A 27,353-nucleotide genomic window follows, 5' to 3' on the forward strand; every position below is an offset into this window, starting at 1 on the left:
ATTATTTAAATACATTCAAAGCAGGAGACCATCTAGGGAGGCTATTGGACCCTTGGATGATAAGGGAGTCAAAGGTGTACTAAAGAACGATAAGGAGATTGCGGAGAAGCTGAATGAATTCTTTGCATCTGTCTTCACAGTGGAAGATATCGGGCAGATCCCTGAACCTGAACTAACATTTGCAGGAAGGGATTCTGAGGAACTGAGACAAATAGTGGTAACGAGAGAGGAAGTTCTAGGCTTAATAGACAATATAAAAACTGACAAATCACCGGGCCCGGATGGCATCCACCCGAGAGTTCTCAAAGAACTCAGATGTGAAATTGCTGATCTGCTAACTGAAATATGTAACTTGTCCCTTGGGTCCTCCTCCGTGCCTGAGGACTGGAAAGTGGCAAATGTAACGCCAATCTTCAAAAAGGGATCCAGAGGGGATCCCAGAAATTACAGGCCAGTTAGCTTAACTTCTGTCCCTGGAAAACTGGTAGAAAGTATTATTAAAGCTAGATTAACTAAGCACATAGAAGAACAAGCCTTGCTGAAGCAGAGCCAGCATGGCTTCTGCAAGGGAAAGTCCTGTCTCAGTAACCTATTAGAATTCTTTGAGAGTGTCAACAAGCATATAGATAGAGGTGATCCAGTGGACATAGTGTACTTAAGACTTTCAAAAAGCTTTTGACAAGGTACCTCACCAAAGACTTCTGAGGAAGCTTAGCAGTCATGGAATAAGAGGAGAGGTCCTCTTGTGGATAAGGAATTGGTTGAGAAGCAGAAAGCAGAGAGTAGGAATAAATGGACAGTTCTCCCAATGGAGGGCTGTAGAAAGTGGAGTCCCTCAAGGATCGGTATTGGGACCTGTACTTTTCAACTTGTTCATTAATGACCTAGAATTAGGAGTGAGCAGTGAAGTGGCCAAGTTTGCTGACGACACTAAATTGTTCAGGGTTGTTAAAACAAAAAGGGATTGCGAAGAGCTCCAAAAAGACCTCTCCAAACTGAGTGAATGGGCGGAAAAATGGCAAATGCAATTCAATATAAACAAGTGTAAAATGATGCATATTGGAGCAAAAAATCTGAATTTCACATATACGCTCATGGGGTCTGAACTGGCGGTGACTGACCAGGAGAGAGACCTCAGGGTTGTAGTGGACAGCATGATGAAAATGTCGACCCAGTGTGCGGCAGCTGTGAAAAAGGCAAATTCCATGCTAGCGATAATTAGGAAAGGTATTGAAAATAAAACAGCCGATATCATAATGCCGTTGTATAAATCTATGGTGCGGCCGCATTTGGAATACTGTGTACAGTTCTGGTTGCCTCATCTCAAAAAGGATATTATAGAGTTGGAAAAGGTTCAGAAGAGGGCAACCAGAATGATCAAGGGGATGGAGCGACTCCCTTACGAGGAAAGGTTGTAGCATTTGGGGCTTTTTAGTTTAGAGAAAAGGCGGGTCAGAGGAGACATGATGGAAGTGTATAAAATTATGCATGGCATTGAGAAAGTGGATAGAGAAAAGCTTTTCTGCCTCTCATAATACTAGAACTCGTGGACATTCAAAGAAGCTGAATGTTGGAAGATTCAGGACAGACAAAAGGAAGTACTTCTTTACTCAGCGCATAGTTCAACTATGGAATTTGCTCCCACAAGATGCAGTAATGGCCACCAGCTTGGATGGCTTTAAAAGAAGATTAGACAAATTCATGGAGGACAGGGCTATCAATGGCTACTAGCCATGATGGCTGTGCTGTGCCAGCCTAGTCAGAGGCAGCATGCTTCTGAAAACCAGTTGCCAGAAGCCTCAGGAGGGGAGAGTGTTCTTGCACTCGGGTCCTGCTTGCGGGCTTCCCCCAGGCACCTGGTTGGCCACTGTGAGAACAGGATGCTGGACTAGATGGGCCACTGGCCTGATCCAGCAGGCTCTTCTTATGTTCTTATGCTTTCTTTTGCATTGAAATCACAAGACATGCAGTTAGAAAATGTGTGTGTGTGTCCTTCACTGATGTTGTCCTCTCTTTGCCACAGTTGTTCCACTCCTACCCCCCTGCTGTATCGGGGATCCCTCCTATGATTCCTCCAACTGGTCCTTTCGGCTCGCTGCAAGGAGCATTTCAACCTAAGGTACACTGACATTGTGTTTGTGTGTGTGTGTTGTGCAGGTCCATTCCTAATGTGGGCAGGGGGCCTGGGGCTTTGTGGTCTCTTGCGCCTGTCCCAGGTGTGTGGATCAGTGGGGCAACAGCACTTTTCTTTCTCTTAAAGAAGAATGGGGAACCTTTGGCCCTCCAGATGTTGCCGCACTACAGCTCCCATCATCTGTGGCTATTGTCTATGCTGGCTGTAGCTGATGGGAGTTGGAGTCCATCAACACCTGGAGGGCCCAAAGGTTCTCTGGCCTTGCTCTCAGAGATGACTGAGTTGGGAAAGATGAACAGAGCTGCAGGCAGATATTTATTTTTTCTCTAGGTCAGTGTGGGACATGAGATCCCAAAGTTTCCTTTGAGCTTGATTGAGATTCAAGCTCTCTTCAGGAAGATGGGCCAATCAGTTGAGAAGAGCTCTACAAGAAACCTCACCATGTGTGAGTCGCTCTCATTTATTATGGAGGACATGTGAGCACATACAACAGTTCTGCTGCAATGATACTTGCTTCCCACTAGGCTTCCAGGCACAGTACAAAGTGCTGGCTCTTGGTTTGTAAAGCCTTGCAGCAGAGGTGCAGCGCCTGTGTCTCTCCAGACCTTGCTGGGCTATGATTCCCATCACCCCGGCTACTGACTGTGCTTGGTTGGGGATGATGGGAGTGAGTTCCTGACAACATCTGAACAGTTACAGATTCCCACCGCTAAAGTATACCTTGCAAAATCTACATTTGTCCTAACTGACATTGGCACAGTCAGAAAATCTGATGGGCTGTTTTGCCATTGCCTTTTGAATGTGATCCCTAATTGGCTGGACTGAGTTTGTGAAGGAAGACCGAGTTTGTGGAGAAAAAACACCACCTGGTAGAAATAGAAAACAAAAAACCCTCTGGTGTGGAAGCAGCTGCCCGGAGGGAAAATTAACAGTAAGCGAAAATAGGAAGTAAAGCTTCTCAGAGGGCATTTTGAGAGCCCTGAAACGCATCTTTTCATCTGAAAATGCTCTCCCATGAACATTTGATGCAGGCTTTCTTTCATTCAGTTATTTTATATCCTGCCTTCCTTCTGTTATGGAACTTCAGGTAGCATGCATTTGCTTTAGGCAGTTTTTTTAAAAAAACTTCTAAGCTATTTACTGATGACTTCTAAACGATATTTTATTTCTCAGTTCAGGGATGGGCTGATATCTGCCTTGTATATTCTTCGCACGCGCACACACACACATAGTCTTCACCACTATATTTTAAATTTACCCTTTTGACGTGCAATGTTGAGCTGTGTTTCCCAATGTGAAAACTAGCCCTGCAGTGTTGAGCTGTGTTTGTCCAATGTGAAAATATGTAGATTGTGGTTAATTATAGCAAAGATCCTCATATGTATGATAATCAGGCTGTTAAAAATCCATTTGAGGTAACCCATCCACTGGCTGGTGTGTGTGTGTGTGTGTGATTGTGATTGTGATCTAAGGAACCCATCATGTGTTCTCTTGAATCACTTTGTTATTATGGAGGGCTTGTGAGCACATATTTTTCAGCATGCTCTTGATTAAATAAGATTATGATAATACATACATACCCTTCACCAGCTGGTCCGAGGGCGGGTCACAACAGTTTAAAATTCAGTATTTAAAATTCTGAAACAAATTACAATCACAGGGATAGGGTCTAGGAATAGGATAGAAATTTAAGCAATTTCTATACCTCTTAATATATATTAAAAAATCTCTAAATGGTGTAGAGCAACCTAGAATCATAGAATCATAGAGTTGGAAGGGGCCTCGTAGGCCATCGAGTCCAACCCCCTGCTCACAGCAGGAAATCCACAGCTAGAGTATCTCCCGCAGATAGCTGTCCAGCCTCTGCTTGAAGACATCCAGCGAAGGGGATCCCACCACCTCCCTAGGCAGTCGGTTCCATTGCCGAACTGCCCTTACTGTCAAGAAGTTCCTTCTAATGTCCAATCTGAATCTACGCTCCTGCAACTTAAAACCATTAGACCTAGTCCTACCCTCTGGGGCAGCAGTGAACAAATCTGTACCCTCCTCTATGTGACAGCCCTTCAGGTACTTAAAGAGTGCAATCATGTCACCCCTCAGCCTTCTCTTCACCAGACTGAACATGCCAAGTTCCTTCAACCTTTCCTCATAAGACTTGTTCTCCATACCAGCTATCATCCTCGTTGCCCTCTTCTGAACCCACTCTAACTTGTCTATATCTTTCTTAAAATGAGGCGCCGAGAACTGAACGCAGTATTCCAGATGAGGCCTGACCAATGCAGAATATAGTGGGACTATTACTTCCCTCGACCTGGAAACTATAGCTCTGTTTATACATCCCAAAACCGCATTGGCCTTTTTTGCCGCAGCATCACACTGCTGGGTCATGTTCAACTTGCGATCCACTACAATTCCAAGGTCCTTCTCACACGCACTACTGCTAAGCCGGGTATTTCCCATCCTGTAACTGTGCATTTTGTTTTTGTGGCCTAAATGCAGAATCCTGCATTTGTCTTTATTGAATGTCATTTTATTAATTTCAGCCCAATTTTCTAGTCTATCCAGGTCCCTTTGGATTTTATTCCTGTCTTCCATTGTGTTAGCTATCCCTCCCAGTTTCGTATCATCCGCAAACTTCATAAGGCTTCCCTCCACCCCAACATCTAAGTCATTGATAAAAATGTTGAAGAGTATCGGCCCCAGGACAGAACCCTGTGGCACTCCACTTGAAACCTCCTTCCAGTGTAAAGCAGAGCCACCAATGACCACTCTTTGAGTACGGTTTTCCAACCAGTTGTGAATCCACCTGACAGTATTTCCATGTAGTCCGCATTTGACTAGTTTGCTATTCAAAAGGTCGTGGGGGACTTCGTCAAATGCTTTGCTGAAACTTAAAACAACTCTGTCAACAAATGTTACATACCTATGGGCCTCCAAGACATATCATCCTATCAACCAGAAGTTATCTAAATTAGGAGATAGGTTATTCACCTGTGATTGGCTGTTGTTGTGGGGGGGGGGAAGGAATGGTCCAAGGGGTAGAGGGTCTCTCCCCATGGAAGGTACAAGCACAGGGCCTTAGGCCAGTAGGATATATGCATGCCCTTGTCACCAAATTCATGGAGGATAAGATGGTCAGTGGCTGCTAACTCTGATGGACATGTTCTGAATTGCTTCTGAATACCCGTTTCTGGAAACCACAAGAGAGGAGAGCACTGTTGCACTCAAGTCCTGCTTGTGGCTTCCCAAAGGCATCTGGTTGGCCACCGTGAGAACAGGATGCTGGACTAGAGAGGCCACTGGCCTGATCCAGCAGACTCTTCATGTGTTCTTATGTTCCCCTTCCATTGGTTCTCAGTTATGTCCCCTCGTCCCAGCTCTGTCGCAACACTTGAAGCCTCTTCAACACCCACAGCTACACTCAGCTGCTTGGATATGAGCCCTGACCCCTCTCTGACCTCCATTCTTGGTGACTGTCCCAATGTTTACTGTTTGGCCCTGCTTTCTTCTACTGCCCCAACTTGTGTTTCTCTCCTAGAGCTATCCAGCTGGGCTCTCTTCCCCTCTGGGTTGGCATTCCCCCTCCGCTCCCTGTCCACCAGCTCTCCTGCCTCCTTTGGTGGAGAGCCTGTATTCTGATGATAATCATTGCTTCTGTGTCAATTGGAGCCCGTCAGCTCTTGGACGGACTGTAGTCCTCATCCTGCTGAGCAGGGAGGTATTGCAACAGGAGATGCTTGGGTTTGTGGTCCAGCAGAGGCTGTCAGAGAATCTACCCTAAGAGTGCTACAGGGCCCCCTAGTGGTGCAAGGGGGCATCTCCTGTCTGACCTGGCAAACGAATAAGCAAGACCCACTGTTCTGCCAGTTCCAGTGCATCTCCACCTATGTCTTCTGAAAACAGGGGCACACAATGCTAATCAAACTCCATCTCTTTTTACTGTAAAACCTAGTGGAATCAGCTTCAAAGAGATTTTGCAACTGATCTGCAGATCGACCCATTCCCCCTCCGGGTGTGGCTAATGGAAACTTTTTGGAGTAGGCAGCTAGTGTGTTCACAGCCACAGTGTGAATGTTTCAAGTTTTTAAAAATTGCAGCATGCATCGGCACCTCCATAGGGGGAGGGGGAGGGGGAGGCTGCAGTGTTTCTAGCTTAGTGGGGCCTGGCTGCAGCAACAACTGTGGGTCATCTGGAGAAGCTGTGCCTGAGGAACAACAGCCTGTGAACACAAGAGAGTTTTGGGGGGGGGGAGAAAGAGAGAGAGAAGCAATGGACAAAAGGCATTTGTGCATCTCATGAGCATGCTTGGGTACAATGGTGAGAGAGTGATGGTTTTTTCACCATTTAAGGATGCATTTGTAGACTTCTAATCCTATCGATCTCGCCGCGAGTCCCAGAGCTGTCCCACACACCATTTAAGGCTGCCCCATAACAAAATGTTCTCTGGGTATCTTACAGCACAAAAATAAAACCATTTTGGAAGCTCACAAATATAAAAACGTGATGTAGCGCCAAAGTGAAACAGCGGAGATCATTTTAAAGGCTAAACAATTTGACAACTGATTGCAAAAGGCTAAAACTGATTTTAAGAAATAAATGGGAAATACAATTGATATGTATCTAGGGCAGAGATTATGGCAAAGAGGCACCAGGCAAGTCTCCCTGGGGATGGCATCTCAGAGTATTTGTTGCTAGAGCTCAGGGGTTCAGATCCTTTGGCCCTGCAGATGTTTCTGGACTCCAGCTCCCATAATTTCTGACCATAGGCCATGCGGGCCGGAGCTGATGAGAGTTATGGTCCAAAGCATCTGGAGAGTGCCAGGTTTCACATCCCTAGTGCTGTCAAATAGATAGATAATCTTGTGCTCCTTTATTTTATTTTCAAAAAAGAGAGCCGTGCTTACTGCACAATTATTTTGGCTGTTTGGGTTTTGTTTTTGTTTTTTTAAAAAATTCACATAGATTTACACAACTGTTCAGGTTTTTTTCAGTTTGCATATAAATTTACACAACTATTGTTTTTTGTGTGCACAACATTTGTAGACTTCCAATCCTATTGATGTTGCAGCAAGACCCGGAGCTGTCCCACACACCCTTCTGCAGAAAGATCCCAGGGTAAGTTCTGAAACATTATACCCTCTTAAAACCAAATGCCATTCATTCAGTGCATGGGGAATGAAATTGAGGTACTCAGCCTTGCTCTGCCCTTTACTGCTGTGTCTGCACATCCTTCTAAATGCTCATCTGATTTGTGTTTAAAATGATGAAGTCTGGAATTTAGAATACCGCAGGCACAGGATCCAACCAGCATTTGTCATTCAGTGTCCCGGTATTCCCGATCTCTATGCAACACTGAAGTGAACGCAACAACTGTCTGAGCCTTGCTGAGTGAAGCCTCCAAGTAGTTAGGTTTCAGGTCTGTGGAGGTACTGGTTGTCTGTTGCAGAGTGAGTCTTAAGGTATTCAAAGGGATGTTGATAGGCTGGAGCATTGGACTGAAAACAACTGAATGAAAATTTATTTATTATTTATTTAATTAATTTGTATCCTGCCCTTCCTCCCAGCAGGAGCCCAGGTTGGCAAAATTAACAGGGCTAAGTGAAAAGTTTTACACCTAAGAGAAAGAAACCAAATACACAGTTATAAAATGGGGGATACTTGGCTCAGCAATACTACGTGCAAGAAAGATCTTGGAATTGTTCTTGATCACAAGCTGAATATGAGCCAACAGTGCAATGTGGCTGCAAAAAACGCAAATGCTATTTTAGGCATTTGAAATGAGGGGATTGGTAAAAAGAAAGCTGAAAAACAAAGTCCAGAGGGTCACATCACTCGAAAATGCTTGGAAGTTGTTTAAAAACACTATATTAGAAGCTCAACTGGAGTGCATACCGCAGATCAGAAAAGGTACCGCCAGTGCCAAGAAGATGCCAGCATGGTTAACGAGCAAAGTCAAGGAAGCTCTAAGAGGCAAAAAGTCTTCCTTCAAAAAATGGAAGTCTTGTCCGAATGAAGAAAATAAAAAAGAACACAAACTCTGGCAAAAGAAATGCAAGAAGACAATAAGGGATGCTAAAAAAGAATTTGAGGAGCACATTGCTAAGAACATAAAAACCAACAACAAAAAATTCTATAAATACATTCAAAGCAGGAGACCATCTAGGGAGACAATTGGACCCTTGGATGATAAGGGAGTCAAAGGTGTCCTAAAGAACGATAAGGAGATTGCAGAGAAGCTAAATGAATTCTTTGCATCTGTCTTCACAGTGGAAGATATAGGGCAGATCCCTGAACCTGAACTAACATTTGCAGGAAGGGATTCTGAGGAACTGAGACAAATAGTGGTAACGAGAGAGGAAGTTCTAAGCTTAATGGACAATATAAAAACTGACAAATCACCGGGCCCGGATGGCATCCACCCGAGAGTTCTCAAAGAACTCAAAGGTGAAATTGCTGATCTGCTAACTAAAATATGTAACTTGTCCCTTGGGTCCTCCTCCGTGCCTGAGGACTGGAAAGTGGCAAATGTAACGCCAATCTTCAAAAAGGGATCCAGAGGGGATCCCGGAAATTACAGGCCAGTTAGCTTAACTTCTGTCCCTGGAAACTGGTAGAAAGTATTATTAAAGCTAGATTAACTAAGCACATAGAAGAACAAGCCTTGCTGAAGCAGAGCCAGCATGGCTTCTGCAAGGGAAAGTCCTGTCTCAGTAACCTATTAGAATTCTTTGAGAGTGTCAACAAGCATATAGATAGAGGTGATCCAGTGGACATAGTGTACTTAAGACTTTCAAAAAGCTTTTGACAAGGTACCTCACCAAAGACTTCTGAGGAAGCTTAGCAGTCATGGAATACGAGGAGAGGTCCTCTTGTGGATAAGGAATTGCTTAAGAAGCAGAAAGCAGAGAGTAGGAATAAACGGCCAGTTCTCCCAATGGAGGGCTGTAGAAAGTGGAGTTCCTCAAGGATCGGTATTGGGACCTGTACTTTTCAACTTGTTCATTAATGACCTAGAATTAGGAGTGAGCAGTGAAGTGGCCAAGTTTGCTGATGACACTAAATTGTTCAGGGTTGTTAAAACAAAAAGGGATTGCGAAGAGCTCCAAAAAGACCTCTCCAAACTGAGTATGGGCGGAAAAATGGCAAATGCAATTCAATATAAACAAGTGTAAAATTATGCTTATTGGAGCAAAAAATCTGAATTTCACATATACGCTCATGGGGTCTGAACTGGCGGTGACCAACCAGGAGAGAGACCTCGGGGTTGTAGTGGACAGCATGATGAAAATGTCGACCCAGTGTGCGGCAGCTGTGAAAAAGGCAAATTCCATGCTAGCGATAATTAGGAAAGGTATTGAAAATAAAACAGCCGATATCATAATGCCGTTGTATAAATGTATGGTGCGGCCGCATTTGGAATACTGTGTACAGTTCTGGTTGCCTCATCTCAAAAAGGATATTATAGAGGTGGAAAAGGTTCAGAAGAGGGCAACCAGAATGATCAAGGGGATGGAGCGACTCCCTTACGAGGAAAGGTTGCAGCATTTGGGGCTTTTTAGTTTAGAGAAAGACATGATAGAAGTGTATAAAATTATGCATGGCATTGAGAAAGTGGATAGAGAAAAGTTCTTCTCCCTCTCTCATAATACTAGAACTCGTGGACATTCAAAGAAGCTGAATGTTGGAAGATTCAGGACAGACAAAAGGAAGTACTTCTTTACTCAGCGCATAGTTAAACTATGGAATTTGCTCCCACAAGATGCAGTAATGGCCACCAGCTTGGATGGCTTTAAAAGAAGATTAGACAAATTCATGGAGGACAGGGCTATCAATGGCTACTAGTCGTGATGGCTGTGCTGTGCCACCCTAGTCAGAGGCAGCATGCTTCTGAAAACCAGTTGCCGGAAGCCTCAGGAGGGGAGAGTGTTCTTGCACTCGGGTCCTGCTTGCGGGCTTCCCCCAGGCACCTGGTTGGCCACTGTGAGAACAGGATGCGGGACTAGATGGGCCACTGGCCTGATCCAGCAGGCTCTTCTTATGTTCTTATGTTCTTATGTTCTTAGGCTGCATTAACAGAAGTGTAGTTTCCATATCGTGTAAAGTACTAGTTCCCTGAACTTAAAGAAGTAGACATGTTTAGCTTTGAGAAGAGAAGACTGAGGGGAGATAGGATAGCTGTCAAGTACTTGAGAGGTTGTCACACAGAAGAGGGCTGGGATCTCTTCTCGATCATCCTAGAATGCAAGACATGGAATAATGAGCTCAAGTTGCAGGAAGCCAGACTTTGACTGAACATCAGGAAAAACTTCCTCACTATAAGAGCAGTACAACAATGGAGCCAATGACCTAGAGAGGTGGTGGGCTCTCTTATTCTATGGTGGTCCAGGACAGACACTGGTCAGTTCCCAGCAAAGGAAGACAAGGGGTGCAAAACATAGTTCAAGATGAACCAGAGGTTAAATCTAATGAGTATTTAGACCAGTTTAGGGGAGCATCCGTGGCCCTCCAGAGGTTGTTGAGCTCCATCTCCCATCAGCATAAGCTGCATGGCCAATGTTCAAGGATGATGGGAGCTGTAGTCCCAAAAGCCCTGGAGGGCCACAAGTTCCTCATTCCTGGTTTAGAAAAACTGTTGGAAGCTGCTTCATGGGATAGAGTGGGATGTAATTCCAATAAATAAATCCCAAAGGCAGCAACCATAGATCCACCAAAGGCATGTGATTTCATCCAGGAAGACGACTTATAAGCATTTAAATAAGCTAATCCAAGCAAGTGATCAGGTTGAAAAAGTTGTTGCCCAGCATGTAGATATATCCCAGGAAGACGGATTTATGGAGGATAAAGCTATCAATGGCTACTAGCCGTGAAGGCTATGCTCTCCCTCCATGGTCGGAGGCCATATGCTTCTGAATACCAGTTGCTGGAAACCACAGGAGGGCAGAATTCTCTTGCGCTCCAGTCCTGTGTGAGGGCTTCCCATTGGGGCATCTGGTTGGCCACCGTGAGAACAGGTTGTTGACTAGATGGGCCACTGGCCTGACCTGATCCAGCAGGCTCTTTTTATGATCTTACTGGAACCACGCTTCTATGCCGCGTCCTGACATTCACATGACTCACTGTCTCTCTCACTTGTCCACGCATAAAGAGTGGACACTTGCGAACAGATGCATAGGCCTTCTAACAGGTCCTGGTTGGTGTGGACCTGTAGCTGCTCAAATATAAAATAATAATAATAATAAATAATAAATTTTATTTGTTAGTCGCCTATCTGTCCGAATTGACGGACACTCTAGGCGACTTACACAATATAAAATAAAATACAATATACAATAAAATGCAATATACAATATAAAAACACAATAATCAATTACTCTAACATCAACCATCAATAATATATCAAAAAGCTAATCTACCCCAAAATTCTTGTAGGCCTGCCTGAATAGCCAGGTCTTTAAAGCTTGGCAGAAACCCATCAGGGAGGAGGCATGACGAAGATCATAAGGGAGAGAGTTCCAGAGGGTGGGGGCCACAACCGAGAGCCTAGCTGTTTTGACTGGCGGGACCGAGAGGAGGTCCTGTGTGGCTGATCTTGTGAGGCGGCCTACTTGGTGATACTGGAGGCGGTCCTTCAGATAAACTGGGCCGAAACCGTATAGGGCTTTAAAGGTCAAAACCAACACCTTGAATTGGGCCCGGTAAACCACGGGTAGCCAGTGTAGGTCTATTAACACTGGGGTGATATGATCCCGGCGACAGCTATGCTTAATTAAGCGTGCCGCCGCATTTTGTACCAGCTGCAGTTTCCGAACCGTTTTCAAGGGTAACCCCTCATAGAGCGCATTACAGTAGTCCAGACGAGAGGAGACCAGGGCATGTATCACCTGTGGGAGCAGATGGACAGGAAGTTAGGGTCGCAGCCTCTGTATCAGATGTAATTGATACCATGTCGCCCGGCTCACTGCCGAAACCTGAGCCTCCATGGACAGCTGGGAGTCGAGAATGACCCCCAGGCTGCGGACCTGGTCCTTCAGGGGTAATTTCACCCCATTAAGTACCAAGTCAATGTCTCCCAGCCTTCTTTTGTCACCCACTAGCAACACCTCGGTCTTATCGGGGTTCAGTTTCAGCCAGTTCTTGCCCATCCATCCACTCACGGACTCCAGGCACTTGGACATGGTCTGCACAGCCAACTCTGGTGAGGATTTAAAGGAGAGATAAAGCTGAGTGTCATCTGCATATTGATGGCACTGCAGCCCAAAACTCCTGATGATGGCTCCCAGCAGCTTCACATAGATGTTAAAAAGCACTCCTTGGTAGATGTTCTCACTCAGTGGGTTGTGTGCAGTGTTAGTTCTACTCAGAGTAAACCCACTGAAATTATTTATTTATTATTAAATTTATTAGTTGCCCATCTGGCTGGTTTCCGACGTACAATATAAAACATCCAAATACATTAAAACATTTGAAATCTCGAACCAGAATAATAAAACCTAACCCACCCCAAAAGCCTGCCTGAAGAGCCAGGTCTTCAAGGCCCAGCAGAAGCCCATCATAGAAGGGGCATGGCAGAGATCATTTGGGAGGGAGTTCCACAGGGTGGGGGCCACAATTGAAAAAGCCCTGTCCCAAGTCCTCACCAGTCTGGCTGTTTTAACTGGTGGGATGGAGAGAAGGTCTTTTGAGGCTGATCTTGTTGGGCGGCATCCCTGATGATGCTGGAGCGCTCCTTCAGATAGACTGGGCTGAAACCGTGTAGGGATTTAAAGGCCAAATCCAACACCTTGAATTGGGCCTGGTAAGCAACTGGTAACCAGTGCAACTCTTTTAGCACTGGAGTGATGTGATCTCGCCGGCGGCTGCCTTTAATCAGGCGCGCCGCCGCGTTCTGTACCAGTTGCAGCTTCCAGACCATTTTCAAGGGTAGTCCCACGTAGAGCGCATTACAGTAGTCTAGGCGAGAGGAGACCAGGGCATGTACCACCAATGGGGGCAGATGGTTGGGAAGGTAGGGGCGCAGCCTCCGTATCAGATGCAGTTGATATAGCGCCGCCCAGCTCACAGCCGAGACCTGAGCCTCCATGGACAGCGGGCATGGCTAATGTAGGTTCATTTGTTTTAATGGGTCTACTATTTGTAGAACTTAGTTGGCTACAGCCTAATGTATAGGGGACAAAGCCAAGAAGGTGCAAAATGTTGGGGGCATGGCTAGAAGGCATGACCTTGCTCCATTCTTTGTGTGCCATCCCTATTTGTGAATAGCAAGGGATGGGGAACCTGTGGCCTTCCAGATGCTGTTGGATTTCCATCAGCCCCAGCCAGCATGGCCAATAGTCAGGGCTAATGGGAGTTGTAGGCCAGTAACGTCTGGAGGGCCACAGATTGCCACCCCTGGTATAATTCCTGCCTTCAATGGCATAAAAAATGGCAAACTGCCACATCAACCTCCATTAATTCCTTCCTATGTTTTCATCCTGAACAGCAAATTGGGCACTCTGAATGTATTGAAGTCAAAAAGCAAAACATTTATTGGATCAGTACTGACAAATCTCTACCCTGAATTAAGAATTCATCAAATTTTCTTTGAGAAGGCATAGTTGAGACACATTTTAATAAAACGAACTCTTGAAATTCTAATACAAATTACAATAAAAATCATCGTCCAAGACCAAATAAAGCTCCAAGTCAATTTCTAATTTGGATACCATGAAAGCGATACTTTGATTTCCTTTAGAGTACCTCTCGTTTCCTTAATCTTTCAGTAATTCTACATATTAGGCATTTAATGGAAGAGAGCGCAAAATGGAACTGTTGAATTAATCTACAGTTGCAATTTCTGGTGGAATCAAAATGAAATGAAAGTAGAACCCAAAATGTAAAGAAGATTTATTGAGTGGGGAGAAAGGCGGAACCAACGAGTGTTTTTCTATAAATAGTCTTCATCCACATTTGTTCCAGTGTGAAAATCCGTGTTTTAAATCTAGGATGGTGCATCACAGAGCAACTCATACATACCAGTCTGTATAATCTTCCCTGATTTTACAGTTGGGTGTCTCATAGCTTGTTTTAAAAGGGGGGAAATGTGTGGTCCATCATGAGCCAAAGTAGTGTCCTCCTAGTGTTATTTGAACTCCCAACCCCCATCAGCACCAGCCCACATGGCCAATGTTCAGAGTTTATGGAAGTTGTAGTTCAGGGCTGGAGAACCTTTGGCCTTCTAGGTGTTGCTTGAACTACACCTTCCATCAGCCCCAACAAGCATGGCCAATGTTCCCCTCTATTTTATTTATTTATTCATTTATTATTTGATTTATATCCCACCCTTCCTCCCAGCAGGAGCCCAGGGCGGCAGTGGTTATTTGGCATTGGTTAGGCCTCATCTTGAGTCCTGCGTCCAGTTCTGGACACTGCACTTTGAGAGGGATGCAGACAAACTGGAACAGGTTCAGAGGATGGCAACAAGGATGCTCAGGGGACTGGAAACAAAGCCCTGTGAGGAGAGACTGAAAGAACAGGGCATATTTAGCCTGGAGAAGAGAAGACTGAGGGGAGATAGGAGAGCGCTGTTCAAGTACTTGAAAGGTTGTCACATAGAGGAGAGCCGGGATCTCTTCTCGATTGTCCCAAAGGACGCGGAATAATGTGCTCAAGTTGCGGGAAGCCAGATTTTGGTGGAACATCAGAAAAACCCTCCTAACTGTTAGAGTGGTACAATAATGGAAGGAATGACCTAGGGAAGTGGTGGGCTCTCCAACACTGGAGGCCTTCAAGAGACAGCTGGCCAGCCACCTGTTGGGGATGCTTTAAGTTAGATTCCTGCACTGACCAGGGGGTTGAATATGATAGCCTTATAGGCTCCTTCAAATTCTACAATTCTTTGATTCCACAGCATCTGAAGGGCCAAAGGTTCCTCACACAGGTTTTAGTCCAATGATATCTGAAGGGCACTATGTTGGCTTCTCCTGGTGTAGTTAGTTACTGATGTTCCTCCATTAACAATTGTACATGGACAATTCACCCACTTCCAAAACACCGCCCTCCCTCTCTATATCCCTATTGCTAGTCAGCCACAAAAAGGTCATTTTAAAACACACACGGTGTTTTCCATTTTACAGTGTTACATGAATTAACAAGCAAAGCTCCAGGTGAGAATGCTTCTCAGGGCCATGTTTGCTGGGTTGACAACATTTGAAAGCAATAACACATAGAGAGAACAGGGGTGGAGAGCCTTTGGCCCTCCAGATGCTGTTGGACTCCCAATTCCCATTAGCCCCAGCCAGCATGGCCAATGACCAGGGATGATGGGAGTTGTTGTTTAATCACATCTGGAAGGACACAAGGGACACCCCTGATACAGAGGAGCAGAAAACAGTGAATGGAGTAATTTATTGTCAAGATGAAACAAAATTAGTAGTAGTAGCAGTAGCAGTAGTAGGAGAGGAGTAACTTACTGTCAAGGTGAAGCAAAATTGGTGGTGGTGGTAGTAGTAGTAGTAGTAGTAGTAATATCATAGAATCATAGAATAGTAGAGTTGGAAGGGGACTAAAAGGCCATCAAGTCCAAGCCCCTGTTCAATGCAGGAATCCAAATCAAAGCATTCCCAACAAATGGCTGTCCAGCTGCCTCTTGAAGGCCTCCAGTGTCAGAGAGCCCACTACCTCTCTAGGCCATTGCCTCCATTGCTGTATGGCTCTAACAGTTAGGTTTTCCTGATGTCCAGTCGAAATCTGGCTTCCTGCAACTTGAGCCCATTATTCCATGTCCTGCACTCTGGGACGATCGAGAAGAGATCCCGGCCCTCCTCTGTGTGGCATCCTCAGAGCTTGGAAAAGTTACTTTTTTGAACTACAACTCCCATCAGCCCCAGCCAGCATGGCCACTGGATTGGGCTAATGGGAGTTGTAGTTCCAAAAAGTAACTTTTCCAAGCTCTGGGCATCCTTTCATGTACTTGAAGAGTAGTAACAACAATAATTATTGATTGCCTTCTACACAAGTGTCTCAAGGTGATGTATGCTAAAAGCAGTTTAAAACACAAAAACCAGCAGATAAAACAAAACAAAAACAATGCCACATAGACTTCTGTGGCAGAACCCTCTTCATCCGGCTGGGAAGGCTTTATGGAACAAAAATATCTCCTGTTATTTCCGGGAAGTGCAGATAGTGGGCGCCCGGCATATCTCTTTAGGAACGCTGTTCCACCAAACGGGAGCAGCCACCCTGAGACCTCTGCTTTGAGTTACTGTGACGCTGTCTTCTGATCTCTAAACCCTGCAGGAGAAGCTGCTGTCACAGACCACAGTGACCTACTGGGTATGTGAAGGACAAGGCGGTCTCTCAAGTCGCCTGGTCCCAAATCTGCTTAGATGTTGAAAGAGGCTACAAATGAAATAGAAATGCTAATATTTTCATTTCCGCTTTCCTAATGAAGCAGTGCAGATTAGATGAACAACTGTTTGAGTGACCGGGCTTTTATTTACTTTCCCTCTCTCTTTCTCTTTGCAGCTGACAGATCCTTTCAGGCCCATGCTGAGGGTAAGAAGGCCCCTAAGTCTTGTTTGACTTCTGTTTGTCTTTCCCAGTGAGTTACCAGTAGGGGTGCTTGTATAACTGAATAGACAAGTGGATTTGATATTATACTATCTATGTAATTTGATCTATTTTGATCAATTTGACTCCGTTCTACAATTCTGTGATTCTGCTGGTCTTTACCAATGTTATTGCTATCTATATAATGATTTTGATCAGGCTTTGGCCTAAATAAACAAGTCTATTATCTTTGTAATTTTGACCACATTCTTACGTTGTGATATTGAATTAAAGTTGTACTTCCTTTTCCTAGAATATTTGCATTTTTTATTCCTACCCAACTTAGCCAAAGCTGTAGACTAGATGGGCCATCCAGCAGGACTCAATGGCCCCTATAGGACCCTTCTAAATCTACTATTCTGCAATTCTGTGATGACTCTTCTTAGGTTCAGCCAAGAAGGGCCTCATAAGGAGGGAGGTTGTATGGAATGGAAGCCTAGAATAAAAGGAGCTACTTGGTTATGGGGTCATTTTGGAGGTTGTATTATGATTAGGGTGCTATATACCCAGCTGCAGAGGGAGCATAAATGCATGTCCTTTCTGAAAAATGCAGAGAGGTGCAAATGCACTCTGTTCACACCGTGAACATTTTTACCAAGTCCTTATGATGTTAGCTTACCATATCAATATGGTAAGTGTGTTTATTGCATCCCCACAACAACATGTTTAACTACTCAAGACTTCAAGTGTGCGCTGTTGAGTTTATATACCAGCTACCATCATTTGTTGGTGTATTCAAATAGCCTGTTCATCATGCCACATTGATTGAGTGAAGTCATCTCGCTAGGACTTCAGCTGGAGTGTGTCCAGATGACTGTTCATCCTGTGGTGGCCTCTTATAAAGCAACCATGAAATGAATGCAGTCACAAAAGGACCAATCATACGCACCATCCATATGTTGTGCCTAATGATAGTTCTACTCATAGTAGACCCATTGAAATTAATGGTCCTGACTAACTTGGATCCATTAACTTCAGTGGGTCTACTCTTGAGTAGAACTTAGTTAGCTACAACCTGCAGCAAGGGGAATTTTTACTTTATCCCTGCAACTGAATGGATATGTAGGATAGTAGGGACATGATCAGATTAATCTTGCCATGTAGTCAGATTCCACAGATGGAATGGTATGGGTACATTGGTGGTAAGTTTAGAGTAGAAACTGGAAACCTGTGGCACACCATGCGTTCTTGCACTTCAGTTCTCATCATTCTTGACCGTTGCTGGCTGGGACTGATGAGAAATGGAATCCAACAACAGCTGGAGGCTCCAAATTTCCCATTCCTGGTTTACTGGCTTCCACTCTACGCTCACTTCTAATGTGTGAATTGTCTCCTTCACCAGCTCCGAGTGCTTCATGTTTGTCCTAGTGCATGGTTTGAAGGTGCAACCTCCACTGTCAGAGGTAGTCTACCTCTTCGAACCAGATGTTGGAAACCGCAGGAAGGGTTTTTTAAATAGGCATTTGTTTGGCCACTATGAGAACACTGTGCTGGACTAGATGGGCCACTGGCCTGATCCACCACGGCTGTTCTTATTTTCTTATATAGCAACAGTGGTGCAGCTAAGCAGGTCATGATCCGGTCAGACACCATGTTGATCACCTCTTTTGTGTTTTGCTTCTTATATAGAAACCAGGAAAATGGTGTGCTATGCATGTTCATATTGCTTGGCAGATATACCATCATCAGCAGAAAGTCAAGGTGAGTCCATTCGGGCAGGCGGAGCCATCTAAAAGGAACACAAACGAGCATGTTTATCGGGAGGGAGAAGAACTCAATGTGCATTGCATGAATGAGGTCCCAGCCCAGATTCCAGCCTTGGCATTTCAACTTAGGAGGATTGTGACGATCCCACCAGCTGACTCTACCTGTGATACTCCCACCAGGGCCACCACCTGTCAGGATCTCGGTTTTTATTTGTTCTCTCACACGCTCTAGCACAGATCTCACAAGATCCCACTGCTAGGCAGCACCACCAGTCACTCCCTGTGAGCAATACTGCTAGAGACTTCGCCTTAGTCTCCCTATGGCTTGTTACTTTGTGTCTGGGTGCCCTTGCTGTCCACAACCCCCTTGTATCTTTGTCTATAAAGCATACAATCCTGGATTGCTCTGGATATCTGACGATGTTAGAATATCTCCCTTCACCGCTGCCACCATTTATTTGATACAGTTTCCCTCCAGCCTTGGTAATTACCCTGCCCTCCCTTCTGGTCTGTGTATCCCCAGCCAAGGATCAGGCTTTTGGTAAACCAATAAAAGTATTTATTTGATAACACCAGGAAATAACAAGATTACTTCAGGAATGTTCAACAAGCGTATGGTTTCATTTAGTGTCACTCTTTATGTTTCCAGTCTTATATATGCTGCCTAAACACCAGCCAAATATAATCCAACCCACAACCAACTCCAATCCACACTCCACAACCAATCGCCAACAACTCCCCCACAACTCAACTGTCATCCTCTCATTTATACCTTCAGCCATTCAAACACTCAGCCAATCGTCATCCAACATTCTCCAGCATTCTAGCTCATGTACTCCCGCCTCTTACTCAGTCACTTACCACATATCACTTAATAAACCCGCACTTACCATATTTACAGATATTAAAATACAGGGACATCACAAGGATCAACATAGCAGCTGATGGAAAAGACCTTTCATTCCCGAAGATCCACTGTGATTCAGAGTAGGTCTAGATCATAGATGGAGAACCTTTGGCCCTCCAGATGTTGCTGAACTACAAGTCCCATTAGTCGCAGCCGGCATGGCCAATGCCCAGAGATGATGGGAGTTGTAGTAAGCAACCTCTGGAGGGTGCAAGGTTCTGCACACCTGGGCGAAACAGAGAAATAGTCTGACCTGCTCTAAGATATCAGGGGTGGGGAACCTTTTCCAGCCTGAGGGTCACGTTCCCTTCTGGGGGCCACATGCCAGTGGTGGGGCAGGGCCAGAAGTAAAAAGTAGGTGGAGAAACAAATGTTACTTTGCTCACCCATCACTCTCTGCCTTCCATCCAGGCAAGCAAACAGCATTATCTTTTAAATCAAGTTCAAGGCCAGCCAAGAACACTCAGGGAGGTTGTAAAACAGAGCCAGGGAAGGGTGTGGCTGGGGAAGGGGTGTAGCCTGGAGAGAGTTCCAAGGGCCAGATAGAGTGGCCTGGAGGGCCACATTTGCCCCCCCCCCCGCACAGAGGTTCCCCATCCCTGACTTATATGTCACTGGGAACTATTTGCTGCACCCTGTGAGCACATACCTGTTGCTTTCCTTGCCTGCCTGCCAGCCTGCCTCCCAGCAGAATTGTCTCTACCTGCAGCTCTCAGAGGTGTGGCCCAGCAAGAAGATCTGTAGCTGTAGGAGTCCAAGGCAGCGGCCTTGGGCACTGCCCATTCGGTGTCAGTAAGGACTTAAGCTTATAAGTAGGTTTCTCAGGGTGGCCACAAGGAAGCAAGACGGCTGCTGTTGTGAGCTCATTGGAATGCCTGAAAGAACTCCTCCATCACCAGATGGGTGCCTACATCACTCTGTCTGGAGAAGGGTCTTCTCTGTCATGGTGCCCTAGTGGTGTAACTTTCTCTCTTGGAGACATGGACAGTTATACAATGATGGGGCTCTACTGTATATTTGTTCTCTCTCTCTCTCTCTCTCTCTCTCTCTCTCTCTCTCTCTCTCTCTCCCCCCCCTCTCTCTCTCTAGCTTTTGCAGACTAGATCGATTTGAGATTTGAGCCTGTTTTGTGATATTTTGTGGCGTCATTTATTGATACTGTTGAAGTTTCTTATTATTATCATGTCCTGAATTGTTTTTATTATATTGTTTTATTCTTGCTACGGAAGCTGCTTTGAGGTCACCTGGTGATGAAAAGCGGCATACAGATCTGCTTAAAATAAAATAAAGTAAAAAATGTTCCAATGGGTGTCGATTTCTTAACTTCCTTTTCATAAAAAAAAAACTTGCAGGCAACCAAGGTTTTTTTAGAACGTCTCCTTCTCCTCGCTCTGACGTCGCCTTGGTTTCCAGAGTACTTCATCTATAGCTGTGTGAAAATGTAATGGAACGAATTCTTGCCAGCAATGTCATTTCCTCAGGAGACTGTCAGAAATGTATACCTTGTTTATGATTAGGGGTCTTTTTTCTTCTTTCCTTTTCCGGTTTCAGAAACAGATGCAATCAGATCCCCATAAACTAGATTTTGGCCTGAAACCTGAATTCCTGAGCAGGCCACCAGGTCCTAGTCTCTTTGGGGCCATCCACCATCCCCATGACTTGGCTCGGCCCTCCACTCTCTTCTCTGCAGCCAGTGAGTATGCACACCACTGATGCGTTATTTATTTGGGGTTGTAGGCAATGCTAGCCCTGCTCAGAGCAGACCCATTGAAAACCGTGGTCGTGTCAAACTTGGGTCCGTTAATTTCAGTAGGTCTGCACTGAGTAAAAACTTAGTTGGATGCCACCCTTGGCAATGGATCAGGTGGGTTGAGAGGATGGTCAATCTTCTCAGAATGCTTTTGAAGGACAACTGGAAACACACGTAGGAAAAAGTCTGTCCTGCCTATGGGTGTCATTCAGTGCTAGAAAGAGAAGACTCATTGAAGTGAATAGACATAACTAAGTTAGGTTCAGTAATTTTGAAGGGTCATTCAAGAGGCATTGGAGACACTCAGTGGAGGCATTCAACAAGTAGCTGGACAGCCACCTGTCAGGCGGTTGGACTTGATAGCCTTATAGGACCCTTCCAACTCTACTACTCTATGATGCTACTGTAAGTAGGACTTACGTTCAATACAGCTGTATGAGTGGGGAGTCCATTGGGTATGAAGGATGCTAGAAAGGTGCCTTGGGCTGCAATCCAATACATGTCAACTCAGAAGTAAGTGCCACTGGGTTAAGTGTGCATCGCAGTCTTAGTCAGGCAAGTGACAGGTAGGGTCAGGCTAAAACTTCAGGACCTCAGATAGCTCCAAGTTGGCAACTTGCAAGAGTGATTTAATCAGCGATTTGCTTCACCCTCCATCTGATTAGAATCAAGTGTGGGTGAGAGTGGACCTGCACCCTTAGTCATGCCCCCACTGCCAACCCCACCACCCTCCATGCAGTGGGGGCTGAATGTCTGCAGCGGGGAGCCTGTGCCTTGTTAAGAGCGCTATTCCTCTCACAGAGCTACAGTTGCCAGAGGGATTTAAAAATCAGTCCCTCTTCCTAGGGAGCTCTAGAAATTGTAGCTCTGTGAGGGGGATAGGAGTCTTCTGACAGATCTTAGCACCCTTAGCAAACTACAGTTCCCAGGATTCTTTGTGGGATGCCATGGCTGTTTAAAGAGGTGGGATGCTGCTTTAAACGTATAGCGCAGATGGAGCCTTATATTTGATCTCGTGTGTTTTATTGTGCAAAACCAGTCCCCAAATACACACGCCTGCCGGGCTTTGGTGGGGCTTTCAACAACATACCCTTGGTGGGCCGGTGTTCAAGGGAAAGGGCCATAGCTCAGATGTAGAGTGCATGCTTCTCATTCACCCAGATAGGGTGAGGACGGACTCCTGCCTGAGCCCTGGAGAGATGCTGCCAGTCAGGATAGACAGTATTGGGCTGGATGGACCAAGGGTCTGCCTTGTTGCAAGGCGGTTTCTTTTGCTTCCCTGTCCTCCATCTCCCCATTACCTAAAGCAGGTGTGGGGAACTTTTGGTTTCCCATAATGGGCCTCTGGCTGGCCACTGTGAGAACAGGATGCTGGACTAGACTTGATCCAGCAGGCTCTTGCGTTCTGCTCTTCTCAGAGCCTGCTGCTCAAGTGTTGTTTTATATGTTGCTTTTGTATTTGTTTTGATAGGTGCCACCCACCCTGCCGGACCCCCTTTTGGCCCCCACCCTCATCACAGCAACTTTCTCAACCCAGCTGCCCATTTAGGTAAGTAGGCGTTGCCGGCCTATAGTGAACCACCAAGTCACTGTGGCGATGAGCCCATCGCACCTGAGAGAATTTTTGATTGATTGATGGATTGAGTTTACTTATATGCCACCTTTCCACAGCCAGCTGTGCCCAAAGTGGCTTACAAGAAAGAGAAGTCAGTTTACAAAACGTAATAAATTGAAGCAGGACACAAACCAACCATGTAAAAACATAAAATAAATTCAGTATTACAAAAGAAATAATCTAGATTGAAATGCATTAAGTACAAAGCGAATAAGTACATTCTTAGCTCTGCCGAGATAAAATAAAGCTAAACAAATTAAACTGTTATATTTACATACCTAAAATACAAATTTTGTTCATATTTATGCATTTGCAAAGTGAGTGAAGACACACAGATCAAAGTAAAAGCAAATGGATTACAGAACATTTCCTAAAACATATTGCAGGAGAATTTTTACATGATTTAGGGCAGCGTCACTGGCCTGCAGCTCCCGTTGTCTCTGACCTGTAGCGATGCTGATGGCGCTGATGGCAGTCAGGGTCCCAACATTGCCCACCTGTAATTTCCAGCACAGTCAGAAGGCTCAGGATGGAGAAGCCTTGCTGAACCTTACGGCTGTATCCACGCCATACACTGAAAGCACTGTGATACCACTTTAAAGAGTCATGGCTCCTTCCCTCCTGAAAAAGCATCCTGGGTACTGAAAGTTGTTAGGAGAACCCTGTTCCACTCCCAGAGGAACAATTCCCAGCAAGTTTTAACAAGCAGTCCTTCCCAGGGAACACTGGGTTTTTTTATTTATTTAACAAAATTTCTGTACCACTTGATTGTAATAAAATCTCTAAGATGTGTTGAAACGATCGATGACAAACCGGTTAAAACCAAGTGATTAAAACATTTAAAAAGATAATTAGAATAAACAGTAGACTTAAAAAAGATTAAAACGCATTGCCATCTCCACGTCTGGATAGATTTGGCTAAACAAAATATGTTTTAAGCAGGCGCTGAAAAGAGAACAGAAGGCTGCAATCCAATTCATGCCTACTCTGAAGTAAGATCCATTGGGTTCAGTGGGACTTATTCCCAGGTTAAGTGTGTCTTGGATTGCAGCCCAAGGCTCCATCTGCACTATACATTCAAAGTAGTTATCATCCTACTTTAAACAGTCATGGCTTTTCCCAAAGATTCCTGGGAAACTTTAGTTTGTGAAAGGTGCTGAGAGTTGTTAGGAAGCTGCTTTTTCCCTCAAAGAGCCACCGTTCCCAGAGTTCCCTGGGAAGAGGGATGGATTGTCAAACCACTCTAAAAAAAGAGCTTTAAAGATAGAGTGCAGATGAGGCCTACACCTGGATGGAAGACTGCCTGCGAGCTCTTGAACTGACAGGGGCTAAGATGGGGTATAAATGTGATAAATAAATGAAATGGAAATGGCCTGCCTTCAAGTCGATCCCAATTTATGGCGACCCTATGAATAGGGTGTTCATGGTAAGCGGTATTCAGAGGGAGTTTCCCATTGCCTCCCTCTGAAGCTAGTCCTCCCCAGCTGGCATGGGCCTGCTCAGCTTGCCACAGCTGCACAAGCCAGCCCCTTCCTTGTCCGCAACTGCCAGCTGGGGGGCAACTGGCTCCTTGGGACTCTGCCGCTTGCCCATGGCTGCACAGGTGGCAGGGCATGTAACGCCTGAGCCACTCACTGTGGGGTGATTTTTAGCTGGCCCTTGACACCCAGGAGACACGAGCGGGGATTTGAACTCACAGACTCTGGACTCCCAGCCAGGCTCTCCTCCCCACTGTGCTATACCAGCTCTTGAGAAATAAATAGGTCATCATTAATCCCTGATGGGGCAGCAAATGGCTTTGGTCTAAAGAGGAAGGAGGAGAATTTTTGTGATATCTGTCACAGGCCCGCGTGGAACACGATGTCTCCTGTGAATCTATAGCATGCCTCCTCTGATGGCTGTAAACTCACTGTAAATACGGCTTCAGGCATCTGCTCTCTCTGACTTCCCAAAGTTCACTCGTCTCGGGATAAATGGCAGCAAATGTTTCATCAGTTCCTGCTTTTAGAAGTCAAAGTAAGGGTCCCTGCTGCAGCTTATGCCACATGGTGACAAGCCCAGGATCCAATTTTTAATTACGAAGTTAATGAATTCATGTGATCTCCCCGTTTGGCTGTTCTTCTCCTGCCTCGTTATTTGTTTGTCTAAGTTATTTATAGACAGCTTTTCATCGTGAGAGACAACAAGGCAACTTACAAAATAGAACCATTACAATAAAATGGCTGACCATTAGGGTTGCCAGGCTCAGGGCCTGAGACTGATCCTGTATCTTTAGGAGAAGAGAAAGCCAGCCAAGTGCAGGTGTTCTTGCAACACTGTAATGGGAAAAACCACAAGGTGGAATTTTCCCTTCCCCCTGCACAACTTTTAAAGGTACAGAAGACCCCTTGGAGGCTGGGCCTGGCAACCAAGAGGTCTTCTGTATCTTTCAAAGTTGTGCAGGGGGAAGGGAGAATTCCACCTTGTGGTTTTTCCCATTACAGTGTTGCAAGAACACCTGCACTCGGCTGACTTTCTCTTCTCCTAAAGATACAGGATCAGTCTCAGGCCCTGAACCTGGCAACCCTACTGACCATGTTTTAGTGATTTTCCCACATAGTGGGTTGTATTCAACAAAGCCCTGCTCAGAGTAGACCCGCTGAAATTAGTGAACCTCACTCATGTCCATTAACTTCAATGGGTCTGTTCTGATTAGGACTGGTGTTGTATACCACACAGTGTTACTCATTAGTAAATGGGTCATATATATATTTCTGACTGTCACCAATACAACATGGTTTGATTACTAATGACTGTGTCCTGTTAATGCTTTAGGCTGTGATCCTAAGCACTATGAACTCAGTGGGACCTACAGCGCAATCCAACTTATGGGTAGCTGGCGGGGGGGCAGCGAAGGAGAAGCCTTCATTTGCCATTCGGGAGCCACCAGCCCAGCTGAATGGGGGCTCCATGAGGAGCCGCATGTGGGAGCCAGATCGGAAGAGCTGGCTCCCACGAATAGGCCTACCGAGGAGTAAGCACTTCCCATAGACCACTGTTGCTGGTGGTATTCTTTTGTGGAGCAGGATCTAGGGAAGAGCTCCGTGGGGGAGTTGGATCTCATGTAAGTCCCCCCCCCACAGCTCTTTCTCCACCACACCCCTGGAACACCACATTTTTGGGGCTACCGCTGGCTTCCACCAACTCTTCACCTGCCAGGCTGGCAGTCCATGGTGGACCCCCAGCGGCGCTGGCCGGCTCCGTGGCTCAGCTTGGATGTGGGGCTTTTGCTGACTGGGCCTCATTCAACTCCCCCTAGCCCGGCACAAAATCAAGTTGAATCTTGCCCTTACTTCTGAGTTAACATGTCTGGAAAAATGAAATGGACTGACTTCAAGTCGATCCCGACTTATGGTGACTCTATGAACAGGGTGTTCATGGTAAGCAGTATTCGGAGGGGATTTACCACTGCCTCCCTCTGAGGCTAGTCCTCTCCAGCTGGCTAGGGCCTGCTCAGCTTGCCACAGCTGCACAAGCCAGCCCCTTCCTAGTCTGCAACTGCCAGCTGGGGGGCAACTGGGCTCCTTGGGACTCTGCAGCTTGCCCACGGCTGCACAGGCAGCAGGGCACGTAACCCCCGAGCCACTCACTGTGGGGGTGATCTTTAGCTGGCCCTTGACACCCAGGAGACACAAGCAGGGATTTGAACTCACAGGCTCTGGACTCCCAGCCAGGCTCTCCTCCCCACTGTGCTATACCAGCTGTTAACATGCTTAGGGTTGCATTTTTTTAAAAAAACCACAAGATAACTGTTAGAGCCATACGACAATGGAACCAATTACCTAGGGAAGTGGCGTGCTCTCCGACACTGGAGGCAGCTGGACAGCCATCTGTCGGGAATGCTTTGATCTGGATTCCTGCATTGAGCAGGGGGTTGGACTTGATGGCCTTATAGGCCCCTTCCAACTCTACTCTTCTAGGATTCTAGGATTCTAAGTAACCTTTTCAATGGGGGATTATGATGTCATGGGGAGGAACATAGTTCAGTGGTAGAGCACCTGTGATGCATGCAAAAAAAAATAGTCCCAGTTTCAACCCCACTATCTTGAGGTAGACGTGAGAGCTGCTGCCAGTCTGTGTCAACAGTACTGGGCTAGATAGTCTGATTTGATATAAAGCAGTTTCCTTTGTTCCATCTATGCTTAAACTGCATGGCTAATTTGTTCCTTTTGGGAGAAAGGGTGGAATATTATTGTTGTTGTTGTTGCTGCTGCTGCTGCTGGTGTGTGTGCGTGTATGCGTGCGTGCGTGCGTGTGTGTGTGTGTGTGAGAGAGAGAGAGAGACAGAGAGACAGAGAGAGAGAGAGAGAGAGAGAGAAAGGAAGTGGGGTTGGGATTATGCTCTGCAGGCCTGGTTTGCACATAAGAGTAAGCCATAGTCAGAAATCAACCATGCCTTTACTGGGAACACGTAGCATGCTGGTGTGCAGTGCTCAGTGCTCCTGCACCCTGTGCCTCTGGAGAGAACAAACGACAAGGGCTGGCTTAGCGTTACTTGCAAATAGGGATGGACAAATCTCTCAATTTTAGTTTCTCATTTTTCTTGGAGGCAGGCAGGCTAGAGCGAAAGCCATTAAGCAGCATGCTCCAGCGCAGTAAGTCATGGTTTATTCCT

The 27,353-nt window shown here is 45.7% G+C and overlaps 1 protein-coding gene across 7 annotated transcripts in view; it reads left to right on the forward strand.

The window, feature by feature from the left end:
- Positions 1 to 27,353, forward strand: part of AUTS2 (activator of transcription and developmental regulator AUTS2) — a 934,700-nt gene that overhangs the window by 891,183 nt on the left and 16,164 nt on the right. For all 7 annotated transcript variants that reach the window (XM_061605074.1, XM_061605072.1, XM_061605077.1 and 4 more), the window contains 6 exons: positions 2,024 to 2,119; positions 7,179 to 7,250; positions 16,638 to 16,667; positions 18,351 to 18,422; positions 20,886 to 21,027; positions 22,556 to 22,633. In XM_061605074.1, coding sequence (XP_061461058.1) covers positions 2,024 to 2,119; positions 7,179 to 7,250; positions 16,638 to 16,667; positions 18,351 to 18,422; positions 20,886 to 21,027; positions 22,556 to 22,633 — 490 coding nt within the window. The remainder of the gene's footprint in view (positions 1 to 2,023; positions 2,120 to 7,178; positions 7,251 to 16,637; positions 16,668 to 18,350; positions 18,423 to 20,885; positions 21,028 to 22,555; positions 22,634 to 27,353) is intronic.

The sequence above is a fragment of the Rhineura floridana genome, chromosome 21 (assembly GCF_030035675.1).
Source record: "Rhineura floridana isolate rRhiFlo1 chromosome 21, rRhiFlo1.hap2, whole genome shotgun sequence".
Classification (NCBI taxonomy): Eukaryota; Metazoa; Chordata; class Lepidosauria; order Squamata; family Rhineuridae; genus Rhineura; species Rhineura floridana.